The sequence below is a fragment of the Lolium perenne genome, chromosome 4 (assembly GCF_019359855.2).
Source record: "Lolium perenne isolate Kyuss_39 chromosome 4, Kyuss_2.0, whole genome shotgun sequence".
Classification (NCBI taxonomy): Eukaryota; Viridiplantae; Streptophyta; class Magnoliopsida; order Poales; family Poaceae; genus Lolium; species Lolium perenne.
The window spans coordinates 162,743,670-162,762,350 of record NC_067247.2 but is presented as its reverse complement, the minus strand read 5'-3'; the positions used below and the strand labels follow the sequence as shown (position 1 = coordinate 162,762,350).

General features: G+C 41.6%; 1 protein-coding gene and 1 long non-coding RNA gene across 3 annotated transcripts; both read right to left on the bottom strand.

Annotated features, from left to right (window-relative positions):
• Nucleotides 1-7,174: 7,174 nt before the first annotated feature.
• Nucleotides 7,175-7,965, bottom strand: LOC127294381 (probable non-specific lipid-transfer protein 3). The gene is made up of 2 exons (XM_051324185.2): nt 7,532-7,965; nt 7,175-7,442 (listed from the first exon to the last, which is right to left on the bottom strand). Exons 1-2 carry the CDS (start codon nt 7,885-7,887, stop codon nt 7,433-7,435), a joined length of 366 nt encoding a protein of 121 aa, XP_051180145.1. The 5' UTR covers nt 7,888-7,965; the 3' UTR covers nt 7,175-7,432.
• A 5,060-nt stretch (nt 7,966-13,025) lies between these two features.
• On the bottom strand, nt 13,026-15,131 carry LOC127294382 (uncharacterized). 2 transcript variants are annotated; one of them, XR_011742989.1, is made up of 4 exons: nt 14,263-15,131; nt 14,017-14,086; nt 13,690-13,796; nt 13,026-13,608 (listed from the first exon to the last, which is right to left on the bottom strand). It is a non-coding gene; the product is annotated as an uncharacterized lncRNA (long non-coding RNA). The 2 variants fall into 2 exon arrangements; XR_007846596.2 differs by having other exon boundaries at nt 13,026-13,576; nt 14,263-15,119.
• Nucleotides 15,132-18,681: the final 3,550 nt, after the last annotated feature.

Genomic DNA, 18,681 nt, shown 5'->3' with positions numbered 1-18,681 from the left:
CGATAGTGGGCTCATGCCTCCATTGAATCGGGACAAAGGATGAAAGTTCTAAGGTTGTGGATGTGCTGTCGCCACTAGGGATAAAACATCAATGCTTTGTCTAAGGATATTTGTGTTGATTACATTACGCACCATACTTAATGCAATTGTCTGTTGTTTGCAACTTAATACTGGAAGGGGTGCAGATGCTAACCCGAAGGTGGACTTTTTAGGCATAGATGCATGCTGGATAGCGGTCTATGTACTTTGTCGTAATGCCCTAAATAAATCTCATATTACTCATCATGATATGTATGTGCATTGTTATGCCCTCTTTATTTGTCAATTGCCCAACTGTAATTTGTTCACCCAACATGCTATTACTTATTGGAGAGACACCACTAGTGAACTGTGGACCCCGGTCCATTCTTTTACATCTGAAATACAATCTACTGCAATCATTGTTCTCTGCTGCTCATTGCAAACAAACATCATTTTCCACACCATACATTTAATCCTTTGTTTACAGCAAGCCGGTGAGATTGACAACCTCACTGTTAATTTGGGGCAAAGTATTTTGATTGTGTTGTGCAGGTTCCATGTTGGCGCCGGAATCCCTGGTGTTGCGCCGCACTACACTCCGTCACCAACAACCTTCACGTGGCCCTTGACTCCTACTGGTTCGATAATCTTGGTTTCTTACTGAGGGAAAACTTGCTGCTGTACACGAACAAAGGTTTCATCCAATCACAAAAATTATTATAGTGTTCTTCCTCCTTTGATTTTAGTTTCTTAACAGGAAAAGGCATTTGCTTTTGAACCCAAGGTTCTCTTTCATTACCATGTTTCTTAGCAATAAAATATTCTTTAGTGTACTTTTTATTTTTAGCATGCTTTTTAGGTTCATCTTCAACCTCTTCTTTATCAGAAACATCATTCTTATCATTATCTTTATCATGTTCATTACCACTTTTTCAGTTTCAGCATCAGAAATAGAAATACTATTAGGATCATTAACGGGCTCAGAGGATTCTACAACAGTTTTATGTTTATTCTTCTTTTTCTTAGAAGGAGCGCTAGTTTCTTTAGTTCGTTGAGAATCTTGTTCAACTCTTTTGGGATGCCCCTCAGGATATAGAGGATCCTGAGTAGAAACACCGCCTCTAGTTGTTACTTCATAAGCATGTTTTTCTTTAGAAGTATTTCTTAACAAGTCATTTTGCACTTTAGTGAGTTGATCAATTTGAGTTTGAACCATATGAAAATGTTTAACAAGAATCTTAACATCATTGGAGGTTCTCTCCACAATTCCATGCAATTTACTAATAGCTTGAGAATTTTCCATTAAATTATTCTCTACTGTCATATTAAAGTTATCTTGCTTAACAACATAATTATCAAATTCATCTAAACATTGATCAGGAGGTTTTGAGTAAGGAATATCTCCTTTATCAAATTTTTGAAGAGAATGTACCTCAATCGTGGATGAAGGGGGAGTTATCTTACATAAATCTTCTATGCGGGGTAAATTCTTCATATCTTCAGATTTAATACCTTTCTCTTTAAGAGATTTCTTGGCTTCCCTCATATCTTCATCATTTAATTCAATCATACCCCTCTTCTTAAATATTGGTGTTGGGGTTGGTTCAGGTGTAGTCCAATCATCATGATTTTGGCTTATTCTAGCCATTAATTCTTGACTTAAATGCGGAGTTCTTTTCCTGAAAACACAACCAGCACAACTATCCAGGTATGCCCTAGACTCAATGGTTAGTCCACTATAAAATATATCAAGTAAGTCATGCTTTTCCAAATCATGTCCAGGACGAGCTCTAAGAAGAGAGCAAAACCTTGCCCAAGCTTCAGGCAATTTCTCTCCATCTTCCTGCTCAAAACTATAAATTTTCTACAAAGCAGTATGTTGAGCACTAGCAGGAAAATACTTCCGAAAGAAAACATCAAGCAAACCATTTGGACTATCAATAGAATCAGGAGGCAAACTATTATACCAAGTTTTAGCATCATCCTTTAATGAGAAAGGAAAAAATTTAGCAAAAAAATAAGTACGCTTCTTGGTATCATCAGAAAACAAGCTACTCAAAGTAGAAAGCTCAATCATGTGCTCTACATCACTTTCTTTTTCAGTACCACAAAAAGGTGTTTTCTCAACAATAGATATATGAGATAAATCAAGAGAAAAATCATATCCTTATCCTTAATGTTTATAGGAGATGTGGCAAATTTAGGACCAGGAGACAATTTATATCTAACAGCACGCTGTGCAAGAAGCTTTTTAATATTACTTGCACCACTAGTAGCATTACATTTATCAATAAAATCATCATCAAGTTCCACATAATCTTCATCAAGATCATCACTAGAGTGTTCAAGAAACTCAGGTGAATTAACAGGTGTAACAGTATTTTCATTAGGAATTTCAGTATTTTCAATTTGTCTAGACCTAGCAATTGTAGCATCTAGAAAAGGACCTAATGAACCATTATCATCAAGCACAGTAGAAGCATCATTAAAATTATAAGAGGAATTTTCAGATTCAGCAGAAGTACCAACATGTGAAGCTTGTGGTGGTGAAACAAGTTGACTCATCACAGATGGTGAATCAAGAGCAGCGGAGGTACTCAGAGTTGTACCTTTTCTTGTAGTGGATGGTAATATGGTGACTTTAAAATCGCGAGGTTTACCCATGATGGAGGATTTGCAGCGAACAATATCAATTCAGGTGAACTTGCAAATAAAGCTATGCTCCCCGGCAACGGCGCCAGAAAATAGTCTTGATGACCCAAAAGTATAGGGGATCGCAACAGTCTTCGAGGGAAGTAAAACTCAATTTATTGATTCGACACAAGGGGAGCCAAAGAATATTTGTAAGCCTTAACAGCGGAGTTGTCAATTCAGCTGCACCTGGAAATAGACTTGCTCGCAATAGTTTATCAGTAGCATTAGTTTTATAGCAGTAGCAGTAGTGAAATATAAGCAGCAGTGTAATAAAGACAGCAGTAGTGATTATAGTAAACAGCAGGATTAAAATACTGTAGGCATAGGGATGGATGAACGGGCGCTGCATGGATAAGATAACTCATGTAATAATCAAGACTAGGCATTTGCAGTTAATAATAAAACAGTATCCAAGTACTAAATAACCATAGGCATGTGTTCCGTATATAGTCGTACGTGCTCGCAATGAGAAACTTGCACAACATCTTTTGTCCTACCAGCCGGTGGCAACCGGGCCTCTAGGGAAACTACTGGTAATTAAGGTACTCCTTTTAATAGAGTACCGGAGCAAAGCATTAACACTCTGTGAACACATGTGATCCTCATATCACAGCCTTCCCCTCCGGTTGTCCCAATTTCTGTCACTTTGGGGCCTTGGGTTCCGGACAGCAATATGTGTATACAACTTACAGGTAAGATCATAAAACAATGAATAACATCATGAATCAATAACATGTTCAGATCTGAAATCATGGCACTCGGTCCCTAGTGACAAGCATTAAGCATAACAAGTTGCAACAATATCATAAAAGTACCAACAACGGATACTAGGCACCATGCCCTAACAATCTTATGGCTATTACATGAACAATCCCATCCAATCCCTACCATCCCCTTCAGCCTACAGCGAGGGATTTACTCACACATGGATGGGGGAAGCATGGATGGTTGATGGAGAGGCGTCAGTGGCGATGATGGCGATGATCTCCTTCAATTCCCCGTCCCGGCAGGGTGCCAGAACGGAGTTTTTGATCCCGAGATTGGGTTTCGCGACAGCGTCGGAATTCTGGATGTCTTCTGGAAAATTGGTCGAACCCCCGTGCGTTTTTAGGTCAAGGGCTTTAAGTAGTCCAGAGGGGAGCGACGGGGGCTGGCCGAGGTGGCGCCACCATAGGGCGGCGCGGCCTAGGGGCCCACCGCGCCGCCATGTGGTGTGCACACCTCGTGGCCCCCTCCGTCTCGTCTTCTGGCTCCGTAAGTCTTCTGTGAAAATAGGCCCATTGCAATTATTTCCGGGGATTTTCCTGAAAGTTGATTTCCTGCACAAAAATAAGACACCAGGGCAATTCTGCTGAAAACATAGTTAATCCGTGTTAGTTGTATCCAAAATACACAAATTAGAGGCAAAACAATAGCAAAAGTGTTCGGGAAAGTAGATACGTTTTGGACGTATTAGTTATGCCGAGGCTTCCTCCGTTGAAAGTGAAATGACGTGAAAAGAGTTGAATGTACTACCCAAGCCCTGTGCAGTTCCCAGGATAGCAGTTGGTTATCACTGGGAGGCCAAACTCATGGGGATAGGTGCCTATACTAGGATGTATAAGTGAAAGGTTAATGGTTGATGATCCGCATACTGAGTTATGATTATTCAGGGTTATCCCTGACGGATGTAATCAAATGTTGTGGCACAAGTGTGCAACCTCTGCAGAGTGTAAACCTATTCAAATAGCCGCGTCCTCGGTCATGGACAGTTGGAAAGGCCATACTGTTCCATCATCAGAACTTTTCCAAAAGGTGACTTGGGACTTGAACTTGAAAAGAGTGACTTTGATTTGAATCACAACAAAGTTGTGGGAATGACACTAATGTTCCCACTTGAGTTAAGTTAGGCAATTGAAGAGACTTTGGGTATTAAATGCTTTTGAAATAAAACTGGCTTTATGCAAATAACCTAGAGCTTAGAATACTCTCAATAAAATTGTTAGTGCTTACACTAGTATTAGTTTGCGAGTACTTGAAAGTACTCACGGCCGTGTCCCTGACTATTCAAATGGCCAGACTATGAAGAAGAGCAGCATTATCAGGAGGACGGACAGCAGGACGTCTATGACAACTAGGAGCTTCTCCTAACGTCAAGCGTTGCCTGTGGATTAGATGGACTTCTACGACTTTGCTTCCGCTATGTGTTAAGTATTGATCATTAGATCAAGTGTTGTAATGAGACTAGATCATGTGATCCTTTTTGTTGTAAGACTATTATGGTGTTGTAATGAATGATGACTATGATATTCAACTGTTATGTCTCGCAAAAACAATCTTCCTGGGATTGCGATGTATGGCATAATAGGCATCTGGACTTAAAAATCCGGGTGTTGACAGAAACTTAAAGTTTCAAGTTTATATGTTGTACTCTTTATATTGTCAGAAAAAGAAGAAGAAAATAAATTTCTCCAACGTTAAGATACAACAACCCTCAGAGCTGGTTTAGATCACATTTCTCTCCGTCTTCTCCTTCCCTGGAGAGCAATTCAACGGGTCCTCGCTTCCTATGCTTGATGCTCCAGTAACAAGACAAGATGAGGACCTTGGACCTACGCTTAGCGCTATAGTTAGGGTCTTAAAGTTAGAGCTTAGTCATCCGAAAGAGGCACGATGGGTGCAATGGATGTGTAATGTGGACGAAGAATAAGGTTTTTCCAACTCCTCATCCACCTCGTCGGTGGCGTTAATTAAGCACGATGTGAATCGATTGGTCGCTGCTCTTTTGGAGTGGTGAATCTATTTTTGTGTTTGTGCTTAGAAGGTAGTCTACTTGTAACAGTTTGTTGGTTTCTTCTCCTTTCAGAGAGGTTCGACCAGCTTCGGGACCATTGTTGGTTTAGTGAGGCCAATCTTCCAAGATCTGTCTAGCTGCATCTAAGGTGATTGTGCAGATCCAGTTCCAGTTTGCTTGTTTGTTGCGCTGATCTCGTTTTGTTTATGGGTGCTGCACTCCTCTAGATCTAGTTCTAACCGATGATGATTGGCTAGTCCCGGGCTCTGTCAGGATGCATAGGTGTTTTGTGTTCCTGGACTACTTCTCGCTGGACTTGGGGCATTGTTCATGTCCTTTCCGGCCTGTTCTTCTCTAGGGACAGCGTTCTTCACAAATCTTGGCCACCGATGTTTTGGAAGTGGCCTTGTAAGGATATTTGCATCGGTGACCATACTGCCGCTACACCAAGGTTATCCTAGCTCCGGTGTTGTTCCCCAAGAGACCAAAAGGAGCACTAGTGTCTACAAAGGTTTGTTCTACATGCTAGAGAGAACAGAAGGTAGACATCATGTATATTATTCTCTCTAGCTCTGTAGCATATATCCTGATTGCTAATTATTACACAAAAATTTATCATAGACCCAACAAAACTACGGTACTTCTGGGGCAAATTTATGCATGCATACTTTTGTTTTAATGAAAAGTTTTTCATGGTCAAAGTTTTACAAGTTTTTTTTTTATGTGAACTTGTAGGCAGGGGCAGCCGGGGCAGCTGGGCTCAGCGCGTCCCCCCTGCAGGTAGCATGTATATTGTTTGCTTTGGCTCTCTAGTACCTGCCATGTTTGCTAATTTATCATAATGCAATTTATTGTTAACCCCAACAAAATTGTGAAGTTACTCTTGGATATGGTGTTTTGGCTCATAGGTCTAGATGCACTTATTATGAAAACTATATTTTAAATCCACTTTAAAATGTTAAAAATTATGAAAAAGAATCTCAGATGTACATCCGGACATTTTATGTTCGCTCAGAAAAGTTTGCAAAGAAAATACAGTTTGTTTCTTGTACCCTATCACCCATCTTCCTTGTACATTCCTTGATCAATAACGAGTAAAGATCCCGGAAAAGATCCAAGGGAATACAATAATTTTTTTATTCACGTGTTGAATAATGAGGGGGTAAAGAAGAAAGCCCGATTTATCTCTCCTTTGCGGACATGCACCTATTCAGATCTTGAAGAAAAGAGAGATAGAAAGAGAGAACGATCAAACTCAAATGTAAAAAGAATAAAAAGATGTTTCATTAAAACCTATTTTGGAGCATAGAAATTTGTCTTTTTTACACGGGCCACAAAAAATGTTATTTCTTCGAGACATTTTGTGTACCAACATGGTGTCTAGGTGTACCTCCAGATATATTTTTATAATTTTTTTAAAATTTTAAACTATAATTTTAGGCAATGCGCGCTCGTCGGTCTACACCTACGTGCCAAAGTGGATATCAGCTTCAGGGGGCAATTTACAAACCCATCGCCTTATTTTATGAAAACTACGCAATTTTCTCATAGTCATTTTTTCACAAGTTTTGATTTTCTTTTTTTCTTTTTTATGCGACCTTGTAGGGTCGTGGTCTACAATCTAGATAGACCCGTTTCGATAGACAATGTTAAGCTGTCGATAACAACCAGCACCAACAGAAACGGTAAGCAAATTACTGCCTTGTACTAGTAGTATATATTAATTGACCCATCAAGTAGGAGTAGGTCGGATAGAACACTGAAGTATATAGGACTACACATCAATAGGAGTAGCAGTTCACACTGGCGTAGACACACGACGACACCCACACCAGACGTACATACTGCGTACGTGCAACACATGAACACACGCACGTTTTATTTCATCTTAGTGATTCAGAATCTTGCACACGTAGGGAACCCTTGATAGATCGATCTATCCATTTAGTTAACCCTGCATCACATGAAGAACAAATAGTCAGGAATCGGTCGAGAAAGAAAATAGAGGTGGCTAGCTAAGCATAAGCAATTACTGTAACTTACTTGTTGCAGTCGGTGGACATGCTGATGGGGAAGGGCACATTGACGCCGCACTTGGCGGGCGCGCCGGCGACGACGCCGAGGTCGACGGACTTGACGCTGCCGGCGAGGCTCTTGAGGCAGCGGCACACCGCCTGGCGGTCGGCGCTCGTGCGGGCCATGGCGTTGAGGCTCTTCATGCCGCTGCAGCACCCCTGCGACAGCGTGGCCGACTTCCTCGTCGCGTACGGGATGCACGGCGCGAGCGACGATCCCACCTGGCCGCACGTCACCGCCGCCGACGCTTCCCCCGCCGCCATCAGCACCACCACAAACGCCGCCAGGGCCAGGAAGGCGGTGGCCTTGCTGCTAGCCGCCATCGATGATCTGACGAGATCGATTTCTCTGCGTTGCTAAGTGAGTGTACTGGCGTACGTTGGTGGAAGAGAGGAGTTGGATTGGAGGGGTATAAATAGCAGGGAGGTGTGCATGGCGTGCATGATTGGACGATCAGTTTGTTGGCCGTCCACCTGTCCCTGGGAAGTCGTTGGCAATTGGGATTTTGTACTTTTTAATTAAAGTGAGAGTTCGATCGTCATTGTCATTATTTCTCTAGGATCCTTTTGAATTTTCATCACTTTCAAGTTTAATATAAAAGACCCGCAATTCTACTGTGTGTTCTCGAAAAGAAAAATCCACTAGCTGTTAGAAAATGGAAAATTTGTATATGGGACCTTCTGCCCGATCCGGTCTTCGGTCTTTAGGATGTAGTGAACAATTGGTTCCTATATATCCAATGCATCAGCTTGAGGAAAAATAATGGCTAGCCAGCAATTAACCTCGCCAGGCAAAGGCAACCCGGATGTTTGATGGAGCACTTCGGCTTCATTGGAATTGGTCACCGGAATCCGTACAAGGTTACCGCAGAGATGGCATCAGGGTACAATTCAATTCAGGAGAAGGATTTGGAGAAGAGAACTAGTTGGTCGAGCGCCATGTTTGTGCTGGCTACGTGAGATAGGAGGATAAAGTCCAGAGGAAGAGAAGATGGTAGGAGAGATGACCCGTAGAGGGATGGTGCGATTGGGTGCGTCTTTCGTTTTTTATTGTGCTCGGGCGAATGATTTTACCATAGCACCATCCTTTGGTATCATAATTGTATGACATGACACTTCATATATGCAGCTTCCACCCGATCTCGACAGGGACGTCGAGAAGCTTGTGGGTATGGTGTGGTCTTTGAAGATTTTGTTTGGCTGTGGGGATCTTCTGATCGTCAAGGAGCTTCATCGGTACTTCATCCTACTTCTTCGTCTCTGGAACGGATGTGATCTTTTCGACCCATTCGGCGACTTCCCGCGCAACCAACAACGTCAGGACGACTCAGGAAGGAGCGGCGGCGTGCCGTCGACACTGTCTAGAGGTTGAAGATGAAGGGCTTCGGATCTCGTTGTAATTTTCGTTTTTCTTGGTCTGCTTTATACTATTCGATGTTTCTTTTAATGTCAGTGTCCTATTCACACAAAAAAGAGTATAACCTTACTGAAAGTTCTACCTAACTAACTCGACCTAACGGTTCGGCACGACACACTCCACCACAAGTGAAGCCATAAACTAGCTGGCCTATATATGTGTGCGCTAACCCTGATCAATACCTCACTGAAATTTCCTCAAAATATCAAAATTCAAGTGAAAATTAGCAGTTAGCATTGAGTTAATTGGTACCAGGTCGAAACATAATTTTCCTCAAAAAAAAAGGTCGAAACATAACTAATTATATGAACGTTAATTTTTACTGTGGCATTTGGTTCAAATTGGAAAGAAAATTTATGTTGACGAAAAGATGAAACTATGCAAAGAAAAAATGTACGGCGAGCTACAACACCTGACATTTCTTGCAGAATTGTGCAGTTTTCTGATCAATAGTTTAATTAATCCCGCAGCTAGGAGCCTAGGACCATGTTATTGTAAAGTAGTTGGCGATACCTTTTCACTAGCGTAGCTAGCACGCCAAGTAGATAGCTCATTAATCGGTAGCGGTGGTATGAATTGTCCTATATATGAATTTTGTTCGTTGTCAGGTCCTATGAATCGTAACCATTCCCTACAGAGAATTAAGCCATCTGGTAGGTGTGATATGACACGCCGATTCTTCCCTGCCAAGGCTAAGAGTTAGTAACGACTACAATCAATTTCCAACCGTATTTGTTAGCTCCTTTAATCGGGTCGAGCAACTAAGCTTGTCCTTCCCGTCTGAAGAAAATACAAAGACTTAAAACAAGTTAGTATGACGACCATATATACAGAGGACGTATCCTATGCACCCATCCATTTGGTGAAACTTGTGCACCAACCTACAAAATACATGCAAATATACTGTAAAAAATATGTTTATGAATGTAGATACATCATAGATCTACAATGCCACAAAATTTCGATTTCAAGATCCAGGTACATATCACGAACTAAAAAGACAAATCATGTTTAAGTAGTACTTATTTCTAGCTGGGCTGTGAATTCAGCCCATTAATATCACAAGAGCTAAATTTGTTATTTTTATTTTTCAAGATCTGTCTAAGTTTCGATCAAGTTTTCTTTCGTAGCATTGCAGATATATGTCGTATCTACGTGCTAAATTATTCTCAGATTTTTTCTACAACTTTTTTCATGTAATTTATACGTTGGGTGCATAGGTTTCACCAAATGGATGGGTGCATAGGATACATTCTCCATATATACATACGAGTTGGGGTGCATGCTCCTTGGTTGTCACACATATTGTTTGCAGATGATTGCCTCGTTTTTTCTCAAGCATCGGCGAATGGAGCTGAGAGACTGCACAACATCCTTGAAACATATAGGATTGGATCCGGCCAGCTTGTTAGCCGGTCCAAATCAGCGGTCTTTTTCAGCACCAATTGCACCGATGAACTGGAGCAGGAGGTACATGAATTCTCTGGCATTGAGGCCGAGGCGCTGGTAGAAAAATACCTAGGGCTCCCTACAGCCCTGGGCCGATCTGCTGATGACCAGTTTGAACACATAGTGGCCCGGATTAAAAAGTTAGTAAATGGATACTAGCAATGATCGGCACGGCGGCACGCCGCGCCATATGGTGGCTGGTTTACGGTAATTTTTGGTGGTGGTAAATGAGCACAGCAGGATAATGCCTCTTTGGCAATTGGTTTGAATAAAAGGCAGTATTGATGGGCCAGGCCTTCTTGGTTACTTCTGCCTGAAGTTTTCCACATTTGAGCAATGTCTCTATTTTTCTCTGAAAAAAATAGCAATATCTCTATTCTATAGGTTGTTCATCTTGTAATAGTGTTAAAAGTACACCTGAGTATCTTGGCGAAATGATGAAAAGAAGAAAGAGGAAGGAGAGAACACCAGGGCCTTGCTATCAGGGGCGGTCGCGGAGCAGACGCGGACGCGAGCGGAGTCCCCTCTTGCGACGGCGGTGGCGGATGTGGCTGGCCGGAGCCCTTTCCCGCGCCGCGCCATGGCAGCAATTCGGCCGACATCAGGGGCGGTCGCGGGAGCAGACGCAAGCGGAGTCCTCTCCTATGGCGGCGGTCGGCAGTGGGTGATGTGGGCGGCCGAAGCCGTCTCCTGCGCCGGGGGTGGTAATGGTCCAGGTCCTGCGCTCAGCCTTGGCACTGGCGGGTGTGAACAGGCGTATTAGGGAGGGGCAAGATGGAGGCTCCGCCGATAAAAGGAAGGAAACCAGTCGGCGGAAATACTTCCGGCGGCTCGGGAGTACCCAGGTGCACATCAAATCCGATATCCAACTAACTGAGTAATCGGTACGTTCTTCTTTCTTGGATCACTGAAAATGATTCGTATGTGCTACTACTGCTATCTAGTTAGTCCAGCTAGTTTGGAATTTATCCTTCTCAATTGAAGAGAGAAAATCGTTGCACTTTGAGTTTCATCTTCAGTTGATTAAACACAGTTCCATTCTCTGTGGGCAATAAGCAAAGGCCAATGTAGATTTAGAGCAGAGACCTGGGAGTACAGTTTCCTTGAGGCTTGAGAGATGGTTGTTCTGAAAGCGACTGGCTGTTGATGTCTACAGCATAAAATTTCAAGAGCTCAAACTTAGGGGCTACTCCTTCATACTTCAACGACAGCACGCCATTTACATGTTCTAGCTCGATCCAGAGCCTAACACTACTCTGGAGAACGTCTATAGATGGAAACCGAGACAAACGCAGCAGCTAAGGAACACTATTTCTGACACTGCAATGAAATGCCATCCCCTGGTCCATAAATCATATGACCAGATCTGTGCGTGAATGATAACAATCAAAGGAAAACAATTCGACGCAACAAAACATATAATCTAAGTACGTATTTTCATCACAAATGAGCATGTCCATTGGGTGCAGCAGCATACATGCGTATAACTGAATTAAAATACAATGATATATTAGTGATACTAAACATGGTACAGGCGGGAAGCAATTCAGATAAGTTGGTCAAGCGGCTGGTGTCCTAACAATGGATCTGCACGGCCTAATAATGAACCATTATGAATAAATTGAAGTTTCATTCTCCCAGCATGCCCGGCAATGAGACTCTGCTGCTAATCAAGATCTAGTTCTTCAGGGGCATGGATACCATAAAAACAGAGCATAGCTTGATATGGTAAGATTTTTGTTCTACTCTAACGAAATGGTGAAGACTAACATGTCTTTGACTTGATGCAGCCACAGTCAAAAATGGTAGCAAGCAAGATTTCAAATCTGTGTGCAAAAATTGAATTAAATCAACAGAACCTATACCTCAAAATTAAATCTCCTCCTCTATTTCGGCGACTGCCCTTGGGAGCTATTCCATGTCCAAGATGAAATCAGCAGCCTGGCTTTCACCACCAATATGCAGAAACCTTCTCAAATTCGTAGAGAAGGAATAGCTAGGACTTAGGAATTGATTTAAGTTACCATCATAACTGACTCCCACCTCTGATGAATAAAGTACAAAAATAGATTACCCTTAATTCATTGCTATAGATATCTACATGATCATTCCTTTGAAAAATGCAGTATTGTATTTCTCTTTGCAATACTATAAGTAAACTTCTAACATCAGCACATAAGCACCAAGATAAATGTGGCACGGCTCATGAATCTCTGTTCTGCAAAATTCCTACATTTACAGAACTTCACCCTATAAAATTTTCATGTGTCTATAAACATGCAGAAAGATGTCTAGCAAACATTGTCATTCTCATGAAAAAAAAGGTGGATTTCAGTCAAACTAATTCAATTTACACAAGAAACATAAGATCTCCAGGGAACCAAAAAACAACTACTTCCCTGTCCAAGGTGCTACGGCGTGAAAAACGCTGGCATGAACAAAAAACTACACAACCCTAAATTTCACCTGAACATTAGAGTAGATAAGAAAATATTTAATCTCCAGCTATCGAAATCCAAGCATCCATCCATCCAGGGCAAAGCGGTTAGCTATCTCCACCAAGTCCCCAAAGCCCCAAACAGCAGCTGCAAGTATTGTAATAAATAGAAGGTAAAGTCAATCATCTATGGTTTCTAATTATCATTTTTTTTTCGAACAACACAAAAGTATAGCATGCGCTTTAAAAGACCTAAACATTACATGCCCATTGTTTTTCTTCAAACCCTTCCTAGCAATAATCAACTGAGAAGACCAATATTTTTTTAAGAGTTCGTGTCATACTAAATGGAGAAAGATAGGAACAAACATCATTTATAAATCCGAGAACTAAGCAAAACATACACAAGATCACAATTGATAAACTGCAATAGAAGGCCCAAATGAACTTTTTAGGCTTCATAGACATGATCAAACAATTTTGCATGCACAAATTTCTCTAGATCAGAGAGAGAGGAACAGCAACACCAGCCATATGTGTGAGAGAGGAACAAAACAACAACACATGTGCTAGAGGGAGGGAGCACCATGTGCAGCTATATGCTGCAGCACACACACACAAAAGAGAGAGCAGCGGCCACACAGCACGCGCGAGTAAACACAGCAGCACCACGTGAAGATAGCAATGTAGGAGCTTGCTGAAATAGTTTCCTGTGCAGTGGCAAGAGGTTCGGTTGATTGGGCTGAAAAAAAACTTCAGTTTCAAGTAATGAATATACTATTCATGTATTCTTGTTCATGAATGGATGAAGTTAAAATGTCACCTTGATGAGTGGCTCTCGTTCGAGAGTCTCTCGAGCAGGATAAGAACCCAATGCTTCCTCCAGTACATCGATCATTGAGGTGGCTTTCCAGGAGCACAATCTGCATCCTAACAAATATAATAATATTTTTAGACCAAAATGCTGGACGGAATTCAGCATCTAAAAATAAAAGATTCTGGCAGTACTATCAATATTCAGGATCCGGTAGCACTTTTTTTGCATGGAGCATAAAAGTACTTTCAAAATAAACCAGAAATAGCACCTTGAATTTATAAAGCTGTCCTATATGGGAGCTACAACACATCATTATGAAGTAACATTATGTACCTGTTCTTGATCCGTGTTCTTCTGAAACGCATGACCAGCCCCTCGTTTTGATCTATTCAACTGAAGCATACTGAACAGTTAAAAACACTGGTCACTTTCAGAGAATCCAGAAACTTCAAAGAGAAAAGATTGAATCAGAGTTGGAGAAGGGGGAAAAGGGCAGCCATTCTCTTCACCGGATTCGTGCGACACGTACCTAGAACACATGAACTTTCAGGAGTAGAGAGGGGGTTGAGGCGGACGTACCTACACAGCAGTAAGAGTCGCGTGGATATAGTCGTCGTCATCGTGGTCCTCCACGGCGTAGACTCGACCCCTCGTCGTGCTCCCCACGGCCTATACTCCACCGTCCGCCCATGGTCGTCATATGTCGGTCTCGGCCGCGCCGGCCAACTATGCATCCTTCCGCCGTTGGCGCTCGCCCAGCACTACCACCGTCAGCACCACAGACGACAGAGGCCACCACGGCCGTCTGACACCGTCGTGCAGCCCGATGAAGCCCTCTAGCACGCATGTGCACAACTGCCGCGGACGGAGAGGAGGGGGCCGAGCGGCTCCACCGCGCCGCCAGCCGCCGGCGAAGGGGATTAGGGTGCCGAGTTCCTCCTCAGAACGGCAAGCCAGGGCGTGCCATGTCATAATTGGCTCGGTAGGCACCACGGCAACCAGAGAGAGGAGCAAGCCCCGTCCTATGGAGAGGGAATCTGGAGCACCGCTATATGCCCGCCGGTGAATGACGAAGAGAGCCCGTAGCGCCGCCCGAGCTCTCCACCCCTCCAATCCGACCGCTCAGCCAGCGAGCAGGCGCACGTCCACCCCACTTAAATCCGTAGGGAAACGCACGGGAGCACCATCTGGGCTAGCACGGGCATCGGCGCCGCGGGCAGAACGGGGTCGGCGGCAATGGAGAGGAGAGCGGATGGGACAGAGAAGGAGAGGTGGGGCGACCGCTCAAATCGTTCGGTAGTGGGGATTCTCAGCACGGCTTTGACCAGCCGCTGAACGAAGCCCAATTACACACGCTGTGAAATTCATTGGGCCAGAGACGAATTGCTACATCCACCCAGGCCATAACGAAGCAGACCAGGAAACAGAAGAAAAGAAGCAAATAAATTCCAACACATCACCGGAAGTGTACACCGAAAAATCACTGCAGGATTGAACCAGAAATTAGCATACGTGTCATCATGCTGTTAATCTCAAAAGAAATCCAAAATTGTAAGAAAAAAGAAGTTGGTTACCGGTTAAGTATAGTACTAGCAACGATAGGCGCGGCGGCACGCCGCGCCGTTAGGTAGTCGATAGTAAATGATGCTTCCATGTTAAATTACAACACTGAAAGTGTAAAATAAAAGGGAGGATAAGCAATGCGTGAAAACATCTGACATCTTACTTACTTATCCCCCGTAGTGTCCTTCAGATGTCATCTTGTAGTGGTACTGAAAGGAGATTATCATGTCGTATTTCTCAAACTTACCTGTATTTCCTGAATTTTCTTAATCTGCCACGTGAATTTTCTGCAAGCAGGTGTTGTACTCAGAAGAAATATGTCTCAAACTTACCTGTATTTCCTGAATTTTCTTAATATGCCACATGAATTTTATGTAGGCATATGTTGTACTCAGAAGAATTGTTTCCCTCTACTGCTTGGACTGCCGGTGATCAAATCAATAAATGCATTGTCGAGAGTGCTCAATTCGATGAATGTGCTGCCCCTTTTTTTGTCAGGAGACATGCATGCAAGAGTCGAGAATAACGCAAGAAAATGTGGTTAAGTTCCAGCAACCTCGTGAGACACCAACTTTCTCATAACCATCTATCCTATAAAACGGGATACTATGAGAAAAAAACAAAGTAGCTCACATGATATTGGATTCCTCTGTACGACAACACCGGCAATGTAGACTAAAACTGGAAATAGAAATTGTAGGGACATCACCATACATATGGATTCATTGTCTGAATTACTCGAAATATTTAGAAGCGGTATTTCTTGTATTAAGAAAACAGAATCGTATTTCTTGTATTAAGAAAACAGAATCGATTATGACACGGAGGAGGGCATGAACTTAAGCAATTTGAAAAAAAACTGCTTATCAGAAGTTGGACCTCGTTCTGACCAACTGCAAGTGGGAACAAAAATATTCACGATTCACGCTTTGCTGCGGGGGAGCAGACTGCAAGAAACAGTTTTGTGTTACGAATAGATAAATATAATACATTTATAAACTGCCTTAAGGTGCTATAAGATCCTGTACAAAAAATAAGCATCTTCGCTAACATCAATTTCGATATATCACAAAATCAACATAGTGAGTGGTAACATGTGCATATATTCCTGAATATATGAATTAATTAAATACATTTTTATTGTCAGCCCTTCATTTTGTTGCTTTCCTTGGCTTCTATGTATGTCACTTTGTGGAGACATGCCGTAGACCTTTTTTCTCCCTCTGTAAGGAATCCTGTTTCAGTCCCTGTAATTCTGCTTTCAGTAGACATTTAGCCTGTAGCATAGGAGAAAAATGGTTGAACAGAATCAGTTACAACCAATCCGCGTAATCACTTATCTGATGATTCTTTAAGGGATATAAATGAAATAGGAGAACGAATGATGAGCATTTCAGATTACATTGTGTGTTGGTGTATGCAAAAGACATACCACGAATACCTTTTCTGTAAGTGCCAGCTTAGACAAACAATGAGCTTTTTATATTACACTGTTGCTTGGCATTTTGCATCTTGGTCTCAAGGATGAATGCCATAACACCTTGATAAATTTAAAAATGCCACATATGTAACTGTATAGATAAAAAATCTGTAAAATACAGGGTGTTCCCTACTTTAATCACAATACACAAATTCCAAAACTAACAAACTGCTTTGTATGTTCAAGAAAAAAGAGCAAAAGACATATGGACGTAAAACAACTGAAGAAGGAACAGAATGAGTAGATTCAGAAGATAGTGAATCAAAACAAAAACAAAATAGCAAAAGGCGGAATACCTCCTAGTCATGATTTATTTGAGAACTCTACATACTGAGGCATGATATATGTGACCCTAAACCAACTGAAAATCCTATCTCGGTTATTGATGGTTCAGAAAATCAATGAAATGGGATACTTAAGCACATTGGGACCAAACCGAGTACAAAAATATTATGCTTATGCATGGATACTTACCTACTTGATGTTAGGGTTCATTGGTAGTGTGCAGGCTTTTTACAGCAATAGGTAGGTGGTTAAAAAATGTGTAGCATTATATGGATACTTAAGGGATTGATATGAGGGCACATTGATAGTTTTTAGACTTGCTAAATCAGTAGGTAGAAGGATAACATTTTACACGGTATTTTCGATGGCAGGTGCTGACAAAATGGATACCTCGATGCAGATTATCTGCCTCATCAGTTTGAATACTTATTTCCTTCTCTCTTTTAGGTTAGCTTACCTGTTCTTTGGAGGTGAAATCTTGGTATTTACTGCAAGGAGAAAAGTTTAGAATCAATGTCTTATGGTCAGATGAAACATATTTTATTTAACTAAAGCTTACTTTAAGATTTGAACTAACAAAGAACTACAGATGTGCCAAGGTATAGAAGTGACAGATAAAATAATCCATCAGACGAAATAGAGAAGCACATGACAAGAAGTCTGTTTAGCTCAAAATGTGCAACAACAGAGAGATGTAAGCTACCTAGTTTCGTCTGCATGAAACGAACACTGTAAATAAAGAAAGGGTTATCACCATCAAAGGCTAACCAGCAGATAAACGTGTCTGCCAATCAATTAAGGGCAAAGGTCCAGGAACAGTTGAACAATTCCTATGCAAACCTAAAAGAAATACAACAAATGAAAAGAATCCAAAATATATCAGTAGACCACAAAAAATAGAACAATAAGAATCATCTCATACGATTTAACTTCTTTCTCCTATCCATGTGCATTTCTGAAAGAGATGTATGCGTATAGAGAAAAAAGAGATATGATATGTTGTAGTTAGCTTTTGCTCGAATCATATCGTTTTCCAAAAAAAAAGTACTCAAACACAAATTTCCGTGTAGGTATCTAAAAATTAACAGCCAAAGGAAATATTGAACTGAATATTACTACCTCGGGACTCAATTAATTGACGCACACTCCTGCTAATGAGATGCATGCGGAAGCCTCCCTCCGCGTCGATTAAATCCGACCGGAGGGAGTATATATCATAATGGCATCGTTTACGCAATCCAAGATCCCGTAATGTTAAACAAAAGCCGAAGAGGCATCATGATACATTCAAAGTAGATCAAAGGAACGTTTGAAAAATATTTTTAAAGTATGGTTTGTCCACTATCATTCATTCTAGTTCAACAAAGGACATCCGAATCTGGGTTCTTGACATAGCTAATGCTGCAAAGCTTGTAATGCACATTGAGGCTAAAAATTTAAAATTCACTCTCACTGTATCACTCAACAATGTATAGATATGGAAAGACAAAGACTATAATACCTTGACCATACCTTTTGAATTTCGAACTCCAATATTATACATTCTTATCATTGCAGATCGATGTGCAATCTGTAGGGAATCATAATGGCCAAAGCCATGATACTGAACTCATACTGGATCTTCTTTGTCGTACTCTTGGTCGTATTCTGCAATATTTATCAAAGAACCA